This window comes from Sceloporus undulatus, chromosome 1, assembly GCF_019175285.1.
Source record: "Sceloporus undulatus isolate JIND9_A2432 ecotype Alabama chromosome 1, SceUnd_v1.1, whole genome shotgun sequence".
Taxonomy (NCBI): domain Eukaryota; kingdom Metazoa; phylum Chordata; class Lepidosauria; order Squamata; family Phrynosomatidae; genus Sceloporus; species Sceloporus undulatus.
In genome coordinates, this window is record NC_056522.1 from 360,403,374 (window position 1) to 360,421,146 (window position 17,773).

Here is a 17,773-nt window from a genome sequence, read left to right on the forward strand (position 1 = left end):
TTTCACAATTCCTGGCAATTCCTACTTAAAAAACCCAAATCCAATAAAACCAATTTTTGGAGACCAGAGATTCCAAGTCAACCACAATAATCACAAAGGCGTCAGGGAAAAGGAAAAAAACAACAAAACAAGCCATCCAACCACCCTCTGGCTATATAAGGATGGAAATCTTCTAATATCCGCCATACACAAGATGTGTTATTTTTCCGTGCTCAGTTGCCAACCATGTGCCCCCAAGCCTAAATTGTTCTTTTGCTTTCATTCCAAATTGATCTTCAGAAAGAAGCGGGTGAAGTTTTCCATAATATGGAGATGTGCATTTTGGCCCACAAATATCTACAGATGAAAGCTCAGGAAAGCCAACAAAAAGTTGGCAACCCTGTTCAGAATCCACTGTAATGTCTGAGATTCATGAAGCTTTATTAATTAAAGAATAAGAGGGAGGGAGGTCTGCTACCATTCACTGGCATTAATAATTAAAATACGCTGCTGTGAAGCTCTGTGGTGTAGATAATGAAATGGAGTTGTTGTCAGTTTCACCATTTCCAAAACATTGCATCTATTTATTGGAATGCCTGGGAAAAGGCTAGCAAGGGAGGTGTAATGTTTTTAAAAAAACGAACAGCAGAAATTCATAAAAGAAACATCAATTTGACAAAACATCACTGTTTAATTACCTGTCCCAGAGGGTAGGTGAAGATTTTGTGAGCCTGCCTTGGAGTATTCTAGGTTGCCATAGGCAGGCTGGCACCCAGGAATTTCGTACCCTGCAGCATGAATAAAGGATAAACCATGGCTAGGAATGGGTCAAAACAGACATCAGTGTGGTAACCTAGCTTCAAAACCTGCATACTGCATACAAAAAAACCCACCAAGAACTTGTGGCTGAGTTTTCTTGTTTTCCTTCTTTCTCCTTGTCCTGCCTCCTTTTCTCTACCATCTTTTAGATTATAAGTCTGAGCACAGGGATGGTCTTGCCTTTTTTTTTTTTGAAGAAAGATATGCAAGACATTATTAACGTACAGTGAGACAATACCCATATATCTGGATAGACATGAAAATCATTAGGATTGTTTGGATATATAAAAGATTCACAATAAACATTAAAATTCCTAGTACATCATAATGATCAATGTCATATCCTCTCCATATTATAAAACAGGTTTATGAAGCAATTTTATATAAAACAATTCAGAGGTCAGTTCCACTGAGATTCAGTGAGATTTATTCCCAGATAAGCATGTGTGGGACTGCAGATGTAAGGTTAAAAGAAAGGGTGGATTCATACAACTGTTTTGTATGACAAAGATTTTTTCTTCCTCTTCCACCTTCACCTGTATTAGTCTGTGAAAGGTGTTTAGTAGAAGATGGACTCTACAGGCAGCCACACTCTACCATCATTGGACTGTAGAGAAAAAAAGTTGGAAGGTGGCTTTGTAGGACACGTGATCCAACCCACTCAGCACATGTAATCCAAAGCAAGATAATCCACAGTAAATGGATGCCCAGCTTCTTGCTAAATATTTTCAGTGTGGGACTGCCAGTTACCTGCCTACATAATTGTTAAGCCCATTAGATCTTGTCTCTCTCTCTGGGCTAGCAGAAAGTAAGTATTTGTCCTTTTTATGTGCTAGTTCTTAATTTATTTGAAGAATGCTATCATGCTCCCCCAGGTCCCCTTCACCCTTTTCTCATACAATTTATTTCCATGTCTGTACTTTAACTGCCTGCCCACTGTAATTTGTTTACACCAAAGGTAAAGAACCTCTTTCAGCCTGAAGGACAAAAACCATTTCAGACCCATAAAAGGCTGCATTCCAATTCTGAATGGGATCAAAGGCAAAAGGACACAAAATATGAGTGTATTTGAGTTTAAAGTATTTACTGTTACTCAATAATCTGCAGGGCAGTTATTTCGAACATTCAGAATGGTGTGTGTGTGTGTGTGTGTGTGTGTGTGTGTGTGTGTAAGAGCCAGGAGAACACCAAATGATGGTGTTATGGGGAAAGGGGATATGGATCTAGAAGGCCACACTGGAACCCTGGGGAGGACCAGATTAAACATTAGGGCCTCAGATTTCTTTCCTCTGGTCTTCAATGTTCCTGAAGTGTGGCACCCAGAAATGGACATTTGATTGGTGACTGCAAAAATCAACGCAGACTGAAAAGAACCTAGTTGTATGAATCCACCTTATGAGGTTGGATAGTCAATGAATGCACACACATTTGATATTCTTGTCTTCAAGAGCAATGAAGACCTTCAGCATTGAAACCTTAAATACTAAGGTTATATTATACTACAGTATTAGTATTAATGTTTCGGCTGAATCCGTTTTCTTCAGACCTTTTCACCAAATCACTTCTATAAAAGCACAATAATTACAATATTATTTATATTGTCCTGAGGAATAAAGATTTAATATAATAATATATTATGTTATTTTTATAGGTATTGTCTTTGTTTTAGATGTCTTAACGTACATTAATGTATCAATTGAATGTATATATGTACTAATATGTATTATATGCTTTTTACCAAAATGCATGCTTCATGGACTATCGACTGTAAATAAATACAACCATGAATTGACACTCACTGAAGTTCTTTAAATATCTTAATTTAAAGTTCATTTCATGTGTTTTATTCTGCTCTTCTCTCCATCAGAATGGAGCCAAGCCTACCAGTATAATCTCAAGACATATACTGTATATTGGCATGTCATGCTATTGCTCATGAGAACATGTGGCCATCCAGATGTTTTTGGATTGCACCATTTGGGTATGTTGGTTGAGGTGATGAGAACTGCAGTCCAACACATGCTCCCAATTGCTGCCTCAAGATAAGAATAACAACCTAGGCCATAAAGGTATAATGTCAAGGTTTGCAGGGATCTAGCTAAGCTGTTTCCTACATGAACATTTATTTGCATCAAATAACTGACTGATGTAACTGATGTACCAAAAAGCACGCATGCATGTAGTGCATGGATGTAATAACTGAATGTATATATAACCTCAGTGGAAGATGCTGCCATGGGCCACGTGCATATATGACACTGTTGATGGTTACAAAATTGGAACTGGGCTCTGCAGTTCCCTTAGCTCCTTTCCCTTTTTCAACCAGCACTGTCTGGAGAGTCATACATTTTTCATCCCTTGCATTGTGAGGACAATTTGGTTAGAAGTGGTCTGAGCATTGCTGGATTCTGTAGTTCTTGACACAGACAGTGAAAGCTGAAAGGGGCCATGATTCAAAATCTAAATATCATATTACCCTATCTACACTTGAATGCATATCCTATAGTCTTAAACTTAATTTAGGTTTTTTAAAAAAATATCACTTTAGCTGAACTCATGATTATATCCTATGTCTCTCTCCTTCTGTCCTTCTTTCAATTATACTTTCATCTCTTTCTTTAGAACAGAAAAATAGAAATAGAAAAATAAAAAATCAGAAAAAACAAAAAACCCAAACTCGACCAAGAATCAGATTATGCAAATCACAAAACCAAGCACAACTAGCAGCAGCAGAAGACAGCTGTAAAACATAACAGGACACAACTGGAATTCAAACCCAGAAGAAGCAAATAAACAGGCCATAATTAACACACAGCTAAAGCAGACTGGGAGCCTGACAAGAGAACAACAGGTAGGTAATGGAACACTACAGGAACTGTTGTATGGGTATGCACAGCTGTGCAGCCTCATTGTAAGGCCCTATTTGTAATCCTTAATAATATTTAGATTTACTCAGAGCTTGGGAAAGTTTTATTTGGGGGCTACTGCTCCCAAAATCATTCAGTTACTCCACTAAATAATTCTTTCAATCTATAATTTATCAATCTTTTAGGTTTAATGAGAGCATATAAACGTATTGTTTTGGGCTACAGCTCCCAAATCCCTCAGTTGCTCCCCCAAATAATTGTTCCAATTTTTGGTTTAACAATCCCTTCTTTTGTGGGGTGTTTATCTGTGTGCATCCTCTTTTACTTCCACTAAAACACAGAATATTTATCTTGAGGAATATCTGTAGTAAAGGATACTAAGCATTAAAAAATATCCGAACGTATCCATATTTCTTGAGACATAGCTTTGACACTTAAATCCTGACACACAGCTTTCCAAAAATCAACAGGATGGCTTACATTATTGTTTATCTTGTGTCAAAACCAAAAGGTTATGATAAAACAACTAAAAAGCTACCATTACATTTCTCAGTCACAAAACAGTAACATCTTCATTGCTGAATTTTCTTTAAAAAACACCACAAGCATACAAGTAAGAATTATCTTTGATACTTTCCTGAATCACAGTGTTGTAGATCAGATCTTGATTTCAGATCTTGCACACTGTACTGTTAAATCAGTTTGATACCATTATAACTGTTATATCTCAATTCTAAAAAATCTTGAGATTTGTAGTTTGGTAAGATATTTAGAATTCCTGCTACATTGTAGTACACACACCTGAACGACAACATTACAGCTATCTTCAGAGAAATAATTCTAAGAGACAATACAGACTACATAAAAAGCCAGCTTCCAGCTAGCTTGGGGGCATGGTGTAGAGACGATGCATGCCCCCAAGGTGTCTGGAAGTTGCCTTCACACTGCCCTGCTGCCCACACATGGGCCAGTTTCTGGGTGCTCCAGTAGCGTAGTGTTTACACGCTGCACACCAGCTTTTACTCCTGAAAGCCGGCTTCCATTCGCAGCTGGGCAGAAAAGCCGGCTGCTTCTATTTGGGCTGGCAAAAAGGCAGATTTGTATTTGCCACGGCCCCAATCTGACAATTTCAGGGGTGGCTTCAACACACCCCTTCTGATCTGTTTCACCCCTAAGTCTTTGTAGGAGAGTTTGCAGCTATGGCTGTTCAGCTGGTATCCACAGTAACAGATATAACTGTGTAGTGTAGATACACGTGATCAGATGGCTTGTTTGTTTTCTGTTCAATTTGCTGTCCAGGTGGTTTCTGCTGATGGGTATGTGCAAGGATCCTGCTTTCTCAGCTTCTTCTTGAAACTTCAAACAGAGCTTGGACTAGACAGATTTTCAAGCAGAGGGTGTTGTCATAAAGAAGATTCTCCTTTGGCAGCCCTTCAAATTGAGCTTTAGAAACAACAATCTTCTGCTTGGAACATGGTCTTTTCCACTACTGGTTTAAAGCAAAAGAGTCTTAAGAAGGAAGAACATGGGATCAAAGTGGGCAGCCACTAAAGGATAAATATTTATCTAGTCCATTATCTTAGGCCCATCCAGCTGACTCTAGGAACAGTCATTCCATGATGTAGCTTCCTTGAAATTAGCAAATAGGGCCCTACATCACCATAATACGGTATTAATATTATTAATATCCCAGTTTCTCCCCAGGCTTGAGACTCAACAGGTCATAAAAATTAAAAGAAATGTAGTTAAAAATTCCAATAACATGGATGTTCCAAATATAGAATGGTGCAGTGAAGTCAAGACGTACTAACCAGTCCTTTCAGGCTTTCCTTCCTCTGTAGAGCTGCTTCACTGCAACCATCATAGTGGGGCATTTATTTTATCAGCAATGAACTATCCTAGTTTTAATGCAATACAATTGTAGGGGTGCAGGGTTGGTTCTTGCCTAGGCAATGAAGACCTATCGGCCCTATGAAAGACCTATTTCTGGTGAAGATAAAGATGGCCAGGACTGGCTTGTTGGTAAGGATCAATACAGTTGCTGCATTATTAGGTTTCTTGAAGGGGGAGCTATTTGGGCTGTCACGAGGAGTAGCTGGACATGATTTGCCAGTAAACCATTACAATACATCTAGAGCCTGACCTTAGAAAGAACATGATTTGAATAGCAGGCAATCATTCATATTTAACAAGCTGTCTCCCACCATGTGTAATACAACCCACAGATGTCTGTTCTACATGCATACAATCAGATTGCTATTATGCACAATAATTTGTACACAGCACAGTAAGATCACACTAATCAGTAGATGCTTGGACATGCTTTTCAAATGAGTACCAAGAAAGCACGCATTACTGTGATAACTGGGACATTTCCTGCAAAGTTAGCCATGGTCATTCTAATTGGCATCACCAAAAACATAAGAACAGCAGCAATTCTACTAAAATCCTGACTAATTAATTGAATGCTATTTTAAAATTATTTTTAAATTGGAGAATGCAAAGTATCTAGAAGGCATTAGAGAATGTGCAACTTGCATTGTGTCAAGAAAATGGATGGAGATACGGCATGGATGAGGCTATATGAAAGGCATGCATGGGCTTCCTATTGTCCATTCTGTTGCATTTGAGACTTCAGGAAGAGCATTCAGAAACTCACTGTGATGAATTTGCAAAACATTTTGCAAAGGAAATCACTTGGAACTGTTATGACTTGGGCTTCAAACTGTGAATTGATTTTGGCAAGGTAATTGAAATATAATTAAATACCAAAGTCAAAATCTTCCAGGCCATAGTATTTTCAGTTTCTATACATGGTTATGAAAGCTGGACAGTGAAGAAGATTGACTTGAAAAATATCAACACAACTGAAGTGTGGCACTGGAGAAGAATTCTATGGATACCAGGGACTGCTAAAAAAAAAAAAGAAGTAAATTAAGCCTGAACTCTCACTAGAAGCGAAGCTGACTAAACTGAGGATGTTGTACTTTTAATGTATCATGAGATTATGTGACTCAATGAAAAAGATGACAATGCTTTGTAATATTTTTCTTTTAAATAACTGTGATAAGGGAGCTCTCGGGACTGACATGCAGGCACACGTTTCTGCAGATCCTTCCAGGGATTAAATATACTTTTGTTGGCTTTTCATTTCCCTCCATTCCACACCTTCCAAGATCAGGACTGGCCCTATCATTAGGTGGCAGATAGCGGGGACAGTGATAGCAGTCTGCTGGCTGTTCCCCATGAATTCTCCAGCTGCTGTCCAAGGTTGGAAAACAGAGGTGTGTGTGTCACACAAACTGTCCTGGGCTCTCTAATTCAATTCACTGCTTCAAGTGGGTTATAGGACACTATCTTGAGTGTTATAAGAAGGGTTTTCAGCCTGTACTGTCAATTTCTGTGAAAGAGATGGAGAACAATATTCTCCTTCATCTTGGGCGGCAAAATGTCTTGGGCTAGCTCTGGCCAAATACGGTAATTGTGTGTAAATGCATGCGTGCATGTGCTCACATGATATTACTTGAAAAATTACAATACAGGCTTTGAGTGTCTTTCAATTAAGAATGCACAAAAAACCCATTCATTATATTTGAAAAATTCATAAATCTGAAAAAAACCTTAAGTTAATGGGGAAATGAGTAAAGACATGCACTGTAACAAACTTTGTGTGTTTCAAACTAAACGTGCACAAAAGTACACATGGATTTTTATGTGAGAAAAAAACACCACAGTTTCATAAGCAATATAGAACCACAAAGAGACTAGAATGCTTGTGGGATTGTGAGAAATGCAATGAGATGGTGACTGACAGATTTTCACATTCCCTCTGGCCTCCAATATGTTTCACATCAGCTCACAAATGGACTGGCAACTTGGCACACTCCTGCTGGGCCAGAAGAATGGCCATAGGTGTTGTTACCATATGAACTGGATGCTCTTTCCATATTTCATTCTTATTACAAAGTTCTCCTATGCCTGCTCCTGACCACTTCCTACCAGTTCACATAAATGTAATAATAAAATTTTGTTGCAGAGTGAGAGCAGGGACCACTTCTGCTCATATAAAGTAAAACTCCTAGTTTTTGCTAATCATTGTTATCCAATACTTCAATGCTCTTCACCATGTTCCCCATTAACCTCCCCAACCTGTTGCCCTCCATTTTTTTTATTTAATTGCTATCATCCCTGTTCCAAATGGCAAGATGGCTTCAAGTGGAAGCATCTCACAGAATCATAGAGTTGGAGGAGACTCCAAGGGCCAATCCCCTGCCATGCAGGGAGACACAATCAAAATACTCCCGACAGATGGCAATGCAGCCCGATTAAAAACCTGCAAAGACGAAGACACATCCCCTCCCTTCCTCAACCTCTCCATTCATTCCTATATTTTTGGAGTAGGGAAGTTGTATGTTTGGACCAGTGGTGTCACTAGGGTTGGTGTCACCCGGTGTGGTAACTCATGGTATCGTCCCCCCATTGACTTTCTCCCATACCATACCCATACAGAATCCTTACTAATGTTTTTTGTATTAATGTTACTCATAAATCATAATTTCCATGTATCACTGACACATGGAAATTATGATTTATGAATAACATTAATGTAATGATAGTAATTGTAAATTTACAAGCACTTTATAAATAAAGGTTAATAATAATAATAATAATAATAATAATAGTGACATAAAACAACTAACAAAATTAAAATTATACATTTAAATTACAGTATCATACACACAGCCTAAGTGTATTTATGTGTACATAGTTTCGTGTGGTTAAAATGAAAAATTGGTAAAATGTGATGTTTTGAAAGAATTTTTTTAGAAACTTAAAAAAAATAAAAATTAATTTTTGAAATTTGAAATTTGAATTTTTTGGAAACCCCCCTAGGGCCTCTCCTTTCTCCTCCCACTGAGCCTCACCCCACTCACCCCATCTATCCAGCATTTTAAAGAGATTCAGCATTTTAAAGAGATACAGGCAAAATACAGTGTCATCCCCCTCTCCCTTTAGGGTGTCACCTGGTGCAATCTGCATGCCCCTAGAGATGCCACTGGTGTGAACTACTGTAATATACAGTACTCTATACAGGGTTGCCTTTGGGAACTATTTGGATACTTGAGTGGGTTCAAAATAAAACCTCCAAGGGAAGGCTTCCTCTCTCACCGCTGGCACAGGCTTACTTGGCGAGGACATGAGAGAGAGCCTTCTCAGTGGTGTTTTCCATTCTCTGGAGCAGGAGGCTAGGCTAGTCCACTTCCTGCTTTCCTTTCACGAGTGGGTAAAGGCATTTTTATTCAAGCGGACTTTTGGTATATAATCATCAGGGATGCTTTTATTATAAAGTTTTTAAATGATTTTATCTGTGGACCACCTTGGGTCCCTTTCCAGGAGAAAGACGACATATAAATGAAATATAGTAAATAAATAAATAATACAAACCCAGCACATGCACCTCTGCACTGAGCTCTGGCACTAGCCAGGAAATCGTGAGATGATCTGAAGCCCAGGTTTCAAAACCACCTCTCACATTAAGCTCAAAAAGATTCTCCTCTTTCAGTGCCACTCATGCTGAGATGCCTCTCCTTGTCTGAAGATGTGAAGAAGCACAATTTCCTGAGACTTCAGATGGTAACCAGAGACCTGACAGTCCTAGACAGCTGTGCACCAATGTTCTCTGTGCTCTCTCCTGATCAAAATGTATGGATAACTGTAAAGCATCTTTGTAACACCAGATTCTAGATGACACCTAAATGGTGATTTTTGTTTCCTCCTCCTCCTCCTCTTCTCTTATAACATTTGTTGCACATAAGACTTGTATAATTTCTATTAAGCAAACCAATTCTGAGAACTGAGAATGTGGCAAAGCTCATCGTAAAATAATATATATACACACACACATATACCAAAGGAATTTAATAACTTCCTGTCAGAGATAATCAGTGTCGGTTGTGTGACTACAGTAATCCAATTCAAAAGTGTAAGCTTGAGAGATAATGAGTAATTATATGACTTATTTATTTGCCTGACATATTAGAAATATGAAAATGAAGTTAGCAACATTCTGAAATTACTCTGGAAATTGTTTTTTTTAATATGCAAAGTGGAAAGAAGAAATCTGACACAATGTAACATTAATTCTAATCTAGAGGAAGCTATTTTTTAAAACACACACACACACGCACATGCTCTCTCCCTAGCTAGCAACATTTTACAATTTGATTCTTTTCCAAAAAATATCCTTTATAAAGTATGTGCTAAACTGATATACCAAACACCCATTCCTGAATGAGTTTTATTTTTAATTTTGTCTTTAGTACAACGTTGGCATGCCTTCCTACAGGGAAAAAGAGCAATTTCTATGAATAGCTTAGCAAAGTGATGAATGGGCTGTATTTTAGAGGGGAAAAACCAGGAGCTTTTTAGCACTGTATTATAATAATGTACAGTTAGTCCTCCATATACACAGATTCTTTATCAACAGATTTAATCATCCATGGGTTGAAAATATTCCAAAAAGATATCAATTCGAAAAAAGCAAAAAACAAACCCCAAACCTTGATTTTGCTATTCTATAAAAGGGACACCATTTTACTCAGTTGTTGTATGCCTCCAAGTCATTTTTGACTTATGGTGACTCTAAGGTGCCCGTATCATAGGGATTTCTTAGCATGTTTCTTCAAAGTGATTTGCCATTGCCATCCTCTGAGGCTGAGAGAGCGACTTGCCCACTTTTACCCTCAAGTGAGGAACTGAATTATGATCTCCAGAGTCCTAGTCCAACACTCAAATCACTAAACCATGTGGGCTCTCACCATTTTACTACACCACTGCATTTAATGGGACCTGAGCATCCATGGTTTGTGTTAACCACAGGGTGCCCTGAAACCAAACCCTAGTGGATACCAATATCCCACTATAACTACTAATCTTTTTATTCCTTTCTTTATATTTCCAAATCTCACTTTTTAAAAATAAATTCTATTGAATATTAAAATATGTCACTTTTCATTCTTGTTCAGCATTTCTTCTTTAAACATGTATTGTAGAACTGGGGTTTTCTCACTGTGTGGGTGGCAGACCCATGGGAAACTCCAGAGACAAATGAAACCTCAATCAGACCTAGACAGCCAGTGCAATCCTTGGAAGAGGCAGCCCATAAATTAAAATGGTGTCCTCATGCAATATATGGAATCACAGAAGCATAGAATTTTAAGAGTTTCCAGATCTGTATGTTTTGAGGTCCTATGGAGATGCTATGTGGCAGGAAAGTGGGGGAAAACAGCTACATACAAATAACTAATACATGAGTATCTTATCTAGTTCAAAATCCTAAAGTGTAGAGATATACAACTGAGCACTGAAGTTAGAATAATCCAAGCCATTATATTCCCCAATATCGTGTACGGATGCATTACACACTGCGTTATGACTGCAATGCAACAAGAGATGGGTTTACTTCCTATGCAGTTTAGCTGCAATTTTAAAGTAACTTTTATAATTACAGCGGTGGAGAAAGATTATAAGATGATTCAAGATCATTGGTTGCAACCATTACCCCCCCCCCCCAACCTCAACAGGTTTTTTTCTTCAGTCTCTCCCTTATTATGAGATAAAACATATTTAAGAATGTGTATTTGCAGTGAGTCCTCCACTCAACATTTTCCAGTGGTAACCATGATGACAGTAGGAGGAATAAAATGTCCACTGATGGGACAAAAAGTCACTGCTCTTAGGAAAGAAAGCTACCCTGCTGGCTCCCACCTTTCTTTTCCAACAATGATGGCTTTTCTTTACCTTCATGCTACCATCACTGAGCACACTTGTAAAAAGTCGGCTATACCAGCAGAACAGACCTGGCATAAAGTACCAACAAGATTCCAGCTATACAAAATAAAATAAAATAAAAATCATATAGAGGTTGGCCTCGCTGGCTTGGTTGAACAGTAAAGAGATGAACTCTCGCAAAAATAAAAAAAGAGCTTGTAGAAGTGCAATAGCCCAGAAAAATGGGAAGACAACTGCAACCAGTATGTCATTTTTCCTTTTTCTTAAATTTTGTTTTTGAAACATCTGAAAAACCTTTCATGAATCATTATAGAGATTAAGTGCTCTCCTTGCACTGTCTGCTTCTCTGTCTGGCAATGTTCTGGTCAGTTCAAACCAATCTTCCTATGCACTGCTTCTTTGTAGAGTGGATGGTGCGTCATGTGCACAGTACATGTGCAGCAGTTACCCCAGACAGACATGTTCTGCACAGCACAGCCCACATGTTAGAAGAAGCAGAGTTTGGAAAATCCTCCAGAGAGTAGCAGTACCCACTTTTTTCAAAGCTCTTAAAGGAGTCATCAAATGTGCAGACATGTTGTATGCACTGATGGTCCTGAGACTCAACTTGCTGGCCTTAGAAATAAATCTCTGATCAAGAGACTAGACTTCTAATTGGAGTGACTTTTGACAGTACATAATAGATCTGGAAGAAAAACACTAAATGTCTGTTTACTACTGGACTATGTTTAAGATTTTGTCACTACAGGCCTAGACAATTTGGGACAGGTTTACCTGAATGACTGTCTAATAGACCCATTTTGCTCTTAATGTCACCTAGATGGCCCATGTACTCCTGATATGGCCTTATGATGGCCATGTACTCCTGGTGTTACTGATGTCATCTGGAGCAGAACATTTAGAGCTGTGACATCTACTGTGTCCATTCCTCACAAAGTATTATCAGTATTACACACTACTCTGACATTTTCAGATCAAAGCAATTTACAAATATTCATAAAAGGAAGGAAGGTAGATAGGTTATCCTCCTCCTCCTCCTCCACTGGCAAACAGATTTCCCCCCACAAATAGGTACATGTAAGAGAATTGGGAAGGAACTGAAGGAGAACAAGAGTTGTGCAAAGATCTGCGGGATTTATTGATGTCAATGGGATTAATAAAGTTAAAATTCTTAGAATAAAGGTAACATCACCTCTCCTCTCTGTCCTCTCCTCCTCTCCCCTCTTCCTCTATGCAAAAGTATCAAGTCTATCTATGCAGTGATATCCCAAATTAGTACAATTAAAATCCTAGTATATGGATGTTAACCCCAATCCCTGTTAACTTCCCTTACACCTCCCCCCCCCCACACCATTCCATAGCGGCTCTCCCAGATCAGTGTCCTGAAAACCTAACATTGGATATTATTGTCCACCTAATCCATGTTAATCCTAACATTTTTTGAATGAATTCCATTCTACTTTTCTGGTGGAATTGAAAGATATAGCCTTATTAGTCTGTAGAATAAGTATGCAGAGAGAACTTGTAGCACCTTTGAGACTAACTGAAACTGTGACCTTTATCACATGGAAGGCAAGCGCCCACATCCCATGAATAAATGGCCATTAAATCCCATGAATATCCCACAAGAGTGGGATTGTTTTCAAACAATGTCACATGACATCACAATTATCCCAGCATTATCCCTTGAATAAAATCCTGTGAATGAAAAGCAGTGTGATTTTGCTGCTTTATTCATGGGATAATGTCAGGGTAATGGTAATGTTGTGTGAAAACAATCCCGCTATTGCAGGATATTCACAGATGTAATGGCCAATTTATTCATGGGATGCGGGTGCTTGCCTCCCATATGATAAAGTCCAAAGATATTGGCAGCATGAGCTTTTGTAGACTTCAGTCTACTTCCTCAGATGCTTTTGGTGGAGTGGAGACCAGGGACACGGACACACACACACACCATATGTATGTAAGAATGTCAATTCATGTTCAAAATTCTATGGGTATGGAAATGAAGTAGCAAGTCCAATTTTAACTATGGTTATTTGTGGACAAAGACATAGCCATTGGAGATGGAAATGAGATGGCAAGACCAGTTTGAAACCAGAAAGTGTAACTGGGACAGATCTGAGTATATGAACACAAGTATTCTCATAAGCAAGATGTGATGGACTGTAGCTTCTGTTGACAATAAGTTTAGTGCTTGCCAAATATAATGCTGGAGAAGAGTCATATTGGAAGGAGCTGTAGGAACTATGTGAAAAGGTAAGACAAAGGAAAGACAAGCTCTACTATGTGAACAACAAACTCTACAGTTCTGGTAGAAGTATGGAAGCCAAGGCCACCCAAAGCATTCAATACCTAGAGGTACTGATATGACTAAGAAACAAGATTAAATGAGGTATTTCTGTGATATTCTCTTTTTTCCCCAAGCATGATTTTGGCTGCATTGACACCGTAGAAATAATGTAGTTTTAACCCAGTAACTGACATGGCTCCATTCTACAGAATTCTGGGATTTGTACCCCAGCACAGAGTTTGGGATTTGTATTCTGGGATTTGTACCCCAGTTTGGCAGAGAAGGATAACTTCAACAAACCCTAGAATTCCATAGGATGGAGCTACAGCACTTAAAGTTAATGCAGTTTAACAACTTTAAAAGTTATTAAAGTCAACCTGGATTATGTCTAAAGTGCAGATGCACTCTTATTTCTATTCCATTTCCACATCAGTTTGAAATTCTTTAAAATCTTCATGAAAATGTATATGCACATTTTGTAGGCAATTTTCTCAAATATACATATTTTTGTAAGTGCTTCCCCAATAATAAACTTGCTGCTACTGCTGCTGCTGCTGCTGCTGCTACTTCTTTAGATAGGCAAAATGTCTGCGTACAAGACATATTTCCCTCTGGATATAGCATTTAGCCATGTGGTCCTCCATGTGCACTCTTATATTTTACAGGCCAATAACTGCTAACTTATGGTTCAAAGCACACTGCAGAAATAATCCAGTCTGACACTGCTTTAACAGCCTTGGCTCAGTGCTAGGGAATCCTGGGAACTGTAGTTTTGTGAGACATTTAACCTTCTCCATCAGAGAGCTCTGGTGCCACAATAAACTACAATTCCCAGGATTCCCTAACATTGAACCAGGGCAGTTAAAGCGGTTTCAGACTGGATTATTTCTGCAGTGTGTTTTGGACCTTTGTTATTTTGCTGATAGTGAGAGGAACAAACATCTAAAGAGTCTAAAGGACAGTTGGGCAGTTTAATGATTATAGCACAACATGGCTAAAACAATCTGATAAAGAGGAACAATGGGATTGTGAAGGATTAACCTAAACTGTAGAAACTTGCTAGGAATCAGGAAGGCAGGAATTAGTCAATAAACTGGTTTTGGGAAATGTTGAAAGTTAACCCAAAAAGAGATGCTGTTTAAACTATGCTTGCATTTTTGAATGTATAAAAGGTTTGAAGAAAGACAATTGGGTATGACAGTCTTGGAATTGCCATGTAGGCAGCTGTCATCCCGTACGGAGATTAAAGGTGCGCTTATTTTGAGCTACAATCGGACTCTGAACTTTCTTTGTTGCTGGGTGCTCCAAGGACCCTTCCGGCATAGGTTGAGAGGGCTTGCTACCCTCCCCCTTCAATAGTACAGTCATACCCTCCAAGATTTCACAGATGAAAACTGAGACACATGTGGCCAAGCAATTTCAGAGAGTGGCCAAAATGGCAAAACTTACTAATGAGAAAGAAAAAGGCTGCAGCAATTTGCAAATTTTCATACTGGAAAGAGCAAGATTCTGGAACTCAAGGCATATCACAAAGATCTGAAAATCAACCAGTCTTAATTTCTTATATTTCTATGAATCCTCCCTCTCTTTACTTCCTGTTTTGGTTTCACAGTGTGTTCCGCTGTGTTTTGTATACGTTTTTCCTAATGTGGAATTTGTGTACATTTTTCCTATTGATTTATAGATTTTAATAATTTTGCTCATTTTCCTCACTGACTAAAATGTGTTTTGTGTATTTTTAGTGACATGGATTTTAGCCACTTATATTTTAAAACATGCACATTGCTTTGCATATACTGTATTTTCCCTCTCCAAAATACCCTGCAAAGCTCACAGATGCACTGAAGTAAAATAAAAATCTCCTTGCGAAGAATCTCAAGAGATGCACAAAACTACTTTCACTGAGATCTAGAAAAATATTTTTCAACCCTAGCATATCTTTTGAAGAGACAGAACAATGTGCTAGATGCAAAGCTATCTTTTGTCTCCCTGTGTTGTTGTATCATGCTGTACATTTTCTTTTCCCACTCCTTATTTTTGGAGGTTGGCTTGGGAAAACAACAAAATGTCACATCAAATGTTTGTTTCAATGAATGGTGAAGGAAGAAAGAAAAATTAACATGGAGGAATTTCATGGAGGAGCTTCACATTGAAAAGCTATTTTGGAAGCACTAAATCCTTCCTACCATGTTTAGTTCTACCCAGTCAAATAACCACTAAAATCCTGGTAGAATTCAGATATTGCCATGTTAATCTGCAGAATCAGCATGGAGCACCTTTGAGACCAACTGAAAGAAGTTGGCAGCATGAGCTTTTGTAGACTAAAGTCTACTTCCTCAGATACATAGTCATTGGCCTGTAGATGAGGACCTTATTGGGAAGAATAAAATAGGTTGAATTACTGTATGTTGAAACTATCTTCCAACTGTTCTGATTTACCAGAGGCAGTTCTGATTAATCATCTGTCATCCGACTTTTTTTCAGCTGCTTTTAAAGTGACCAATTTCTCTCTCCTCCTCTCTCTTTCCCCTTTTGTCCTTAATTTACTTCTTTTGCTACAAACTGAAGTTCAAAGTTCAAAAGTAGCTTGCGCTCAGTTAACTTAGCAACAAGGAGAGGAAAGGATGGACTCTTTGCCTTTCCTGTAAACTCAGGCAAAAACAAACTGCTGCATCCTTCTGTCTTGTGTGTTCTTCCTCATTAATAACCTTGATCATCTTGACACTGATGGTTTTGGCCACATGGATCCCAGTCTTTATCTGTGAAATGTTGGAAGGTATAATCTGATCATGTATACTGGTTCATAATATTCCATGCATGCAGTGTTTGCAACTTTGGCAATATTACCACATCAGAGTAATAAGCCAGAAATGCCTTTGGATTGATCTTAACAACTAACATGGCCTCATCAGGAATGCCTATGTTGGTGAGCACAGAGATCCATCCACACTCTTCCAAATACTATCAGCAACCAAAACCTTACAGGGCTTTTAAAGAGAAGGTTTAAGCAATGCCCCATCAATTTGTAGCATTTTGGTTTTCTCCTTTGAGAATGACTTCGGCTCCTTTGATAAAGAAAAATGTCTTTCAAGAAACACTAGAAACATCATTCCATCTCCACGGGGGTCATCCTAACACTAGTAGAAAACTAAATCTGGTAGAGAAATCCAAGATCAAACTACAGTGCTGATTTTATTTTTTTAAAAGAAGAATATGTAGGTGGGCTATATAAATTTCATGTGCTAAATAATTCAAGTGATCTAAATAATACTTTGAAAGCCTTAGCCCTGCTGTTTCCTGTGTCAAATAATTTTTTTTGTTAAGGTTATTTTTTTCCTTCAGAGATTAGCTGGCATGAAGATAATGTCCACCAAGTTTGTGGTTTCAACTTGACCCAACTGTCAGCTACAGATGTCAGATGATTGTCATTTATGGTTAAATACATGAAATCTCAAGGCCCCTTTTTCATACAGTTACTTTTTAAAGGTATTAATACATAAACTTTGAAAATGTAAGTTATGAAAGAGATAAAAGACACAAAAAATGTTTGGACATGTTTAGGGTATAGGCATGATCAGCAGAGAGCTGGGGTTTCCTGCTTCTTGAATGCAGACTTAAACCTGTAACTTTATTATGTTACTTGCCTAGTGCAAGGTTACTGGTCCCAGAGGTTGTGTATTTTCACAGTTAGCACAAGAATGGGAGACCACCTGATTTAACCTGGAGGTAGAATCTAAATCTGAAGGGATGCAGTGGCTTATCAGTTAAAACGCTGACTCTGACGACTGCAAGGTTGCCAGATTGGCAGTTTGAGACCCAAGCAGCATACAACAGAGTGAACTCCCATCACTAGGTCCCAGCTTCTTTCAAGCTAGCAATTCGAAAGCACATAAAAGTGCAAGTAGATAAATAGGTACCAATTTGGTGAGAAGGTAACAGCATTTTATGCGCTTCAATGTTTAGTCATCTTGGTCACACAACCATGGAGTCATCTTTTACAATGCTGGCTCCCTCAACTTAG

General features: G+C 38.4%; 1 protein-coding gene across 2 annotated transcripts in view; it reads right to left on the minus strand.

The window, feature by feature from the left end:
- The window catches only part of BEGAIN (brain enriched guanylate kinase associated), a 223,792-nt gene that overhangs the window by 121,098 nt on the left and 84,921 nt on the right, over positions 1–17,773 (minus strand). Inside the window, exon 3 of one of the 2 annotated variants that reach the window (XM_042438576.1) lies at positions 678–767. The exons of the other annotated variant lie outside the window; for it this stretch is intronic. Coding sequence (XP_042294510.1) covers positions 678–767 — 90 coding nt within the window. The remainder of the gene's footprint in view (positions 1–677; positions 768–17,773) is intronic. 2 annotated transcript variants of the gene reach the window in all.